Source organism: Arachis ipaensis, chromosome B03, assembly GCF_000816755.2.
Source record: "Arachis ipaensis cultivar K30076 chromosome B03, Araip1.1, whole genome shotgun sequence".
NCBI classification, from domain to species: Eukaryota; Viridiplantae; Streptophyta; class Magnoliopsida; order Fabales; family Fabaceae; genus Arachis; species Arachis ipaensis.
The window spans coordinates 9,179,738-9,181,762 of NC_029787.2; the positions used below are offsets into that span (position 1 = coordinate 9,179,738).

Consider the following 2,025-nt stretch of genomic DNA (forward strand, 5'->3'; position numbering starts at 1 on the left):
AACCACAGCAGCAATAAGCCACCGTCACCAAAAACAAACCCCCGCCCCCATTAAGATGTTAGACACCACTACCCAATCTTGTCACCTCCTCCCTCGTCTCAAGCAGGCAAACTAAAATTGTTGACAAGTATTACATAGAAAAATTACTTAGTGTACAGTGTACGGATACACTTGAAAGTTTTTTATGAAAAAATACCCACATAGAAGTCTCGAACACAAGGCAAAAAGCCTTTGACCAATACCATATCTTCTGTGAACCACAGCAGCAATAAGCCACCGTCACCAAAAACAAACCCCCGCCCCCATTAAGATGTTAGACACCACTACCCAATCTTGTCACCTCCTCCCTCGTCTCAAGCAGGCAAACTAAAATTGTTGACAAGTATTACATAGAAAAATTACTGAAATATTAGTGTACGGATACACTTGAAAGTTTTTTATGAAAAAATACCCACATAGAAGTCTCGAACACAAGGCAAAAAGCCTTTGACAAACATACAATACCATAGTTGTGTAAACCAATATAACCATAAAAAAAAACTACAAGACGCTGCCAACAACCATAGTACAAAATACAGTTTATACTTAATATATAAAAATGTTAGCTAACCAATATTTTTTAAATTTTTTGTTTTATATTTAAATAAACAATAACTAATTCTCTGTTTTTAATCATTAAAATATTAATTTCGTAATATATTCTATCATATATTGTACCGAAAATTGATAACACAACTAACGTTTTGATTTATTTTACGATTATGTTACGTATACACTAAAATCAACCATCAAAGTAAGCTACAAGTATATAATATATATATATGTTGCAATATAAATACACATTAAAAAATAAATTAAATCACACATGTATTTATACATAAATACATTAATAACTAATTTTAGTGACTGATTTTAATATACGAATAACATTTTTATTTATTTCGTAATAATAAAGGAGGATGGTGAGTTTAATTTAAATTTGGCAACTACTAATTAGTAATTAATTAGTAGGGGCGAGTACCTAAGATGTTGCCTGGAGGGTGATAGTAACAAATAACAAGAGTTCCACCATTATAACAAATGGCTCTAGCACATCCTACATAAGTAGATGACTTGGAAACAACTTGAGTGTAGGCAAAACAATTAGCAGGGTTACCACCAATGCAAGTGTTGGATATGTAGTCGTAATTTTGTTTTTGTGCCACCCAATATGCCACAGCAAATGCTCCTGTAACTGTAAAGCTTTTGGATGGACGACTAATCCAAATGTTTTGACCGTACATAGGATGAGGGGATTTAGATACCCTATCAAGGCAATCCACAACGTGTTTACTCAAAAACGTGTTGGCCTGTGATTCTAACTCATTATCCCACAACAGAGGATTAACCCCAACTTCTGCACGTGCAATATTGTGAGCTTCAAGATAGTCTTGTGGAGAGTTTTGTGCCAATAAGCATAATGGGATTACCGTTATAAAACTTGTTACTACCGCCACAATATGCAACCTCCCCATTCTCTTTGTTTTTTTTCGTTATGTGTGTGATAATGGTTGCAAGTGTGTTTAGAGTTAGATAATATTGCGATAGATTTTGGATATATATATATATAATTGACAATATTAAAATAGTTTTTTATTTTTAATATCTTCAATTAATATTTTTAAAACATGTGCTGGAAAAAATATTTATGCGTTGATATATCAATGAATTGAGAAGGCAGTAACAAATGAAGGTAATTTAATAATGTATGTTAATTATTAGAGCAACGGAATGATGAAGTATAACCAATGAACCTTGACTTTTCATAAATTGAAGGATCAAAAAGGCTTGTGAATGCCTCTTCCTCATCGTCATTATGATCAGTCTCATTTGTGTATTAATGAAAATTAATAATTGAACGAGTGAATTTCTATAATCTTAGAATAAACTTCTACAACTAAATAAAATATCACCAAATTAAATCTAACTAAGTTATTACCAAAAATTATTATTATTATTATTATTATTATATTATTATTATTCATC

At 31.4% G+C, this 2,025-nt stretch overlaps 1 protein-coding gene across 1 annotated transcript in view; it reads right to left on the minus strand.

Moving 5' to 3' along the window:
* The window catches only part of LOC107634063 (pathogenesis-related protein 1B-like), a 3,765-nt gene continuing 2,626 nt past the window's right edge, over nucleotides 887-2,025 (minus strand). The window contains exon 2 of the mRNA XM_016337646.2: nucleotides 887-1,440. Coding sequence (XP_016193132.1) covers nucleotides 1,005-1,440 — 436 coding nt within the window. The 3' untranslated portion in view covers nucleotides 887-1,004. The remainder of the gene's footprint in view (nucleotides 1,441-2,025) is intronic.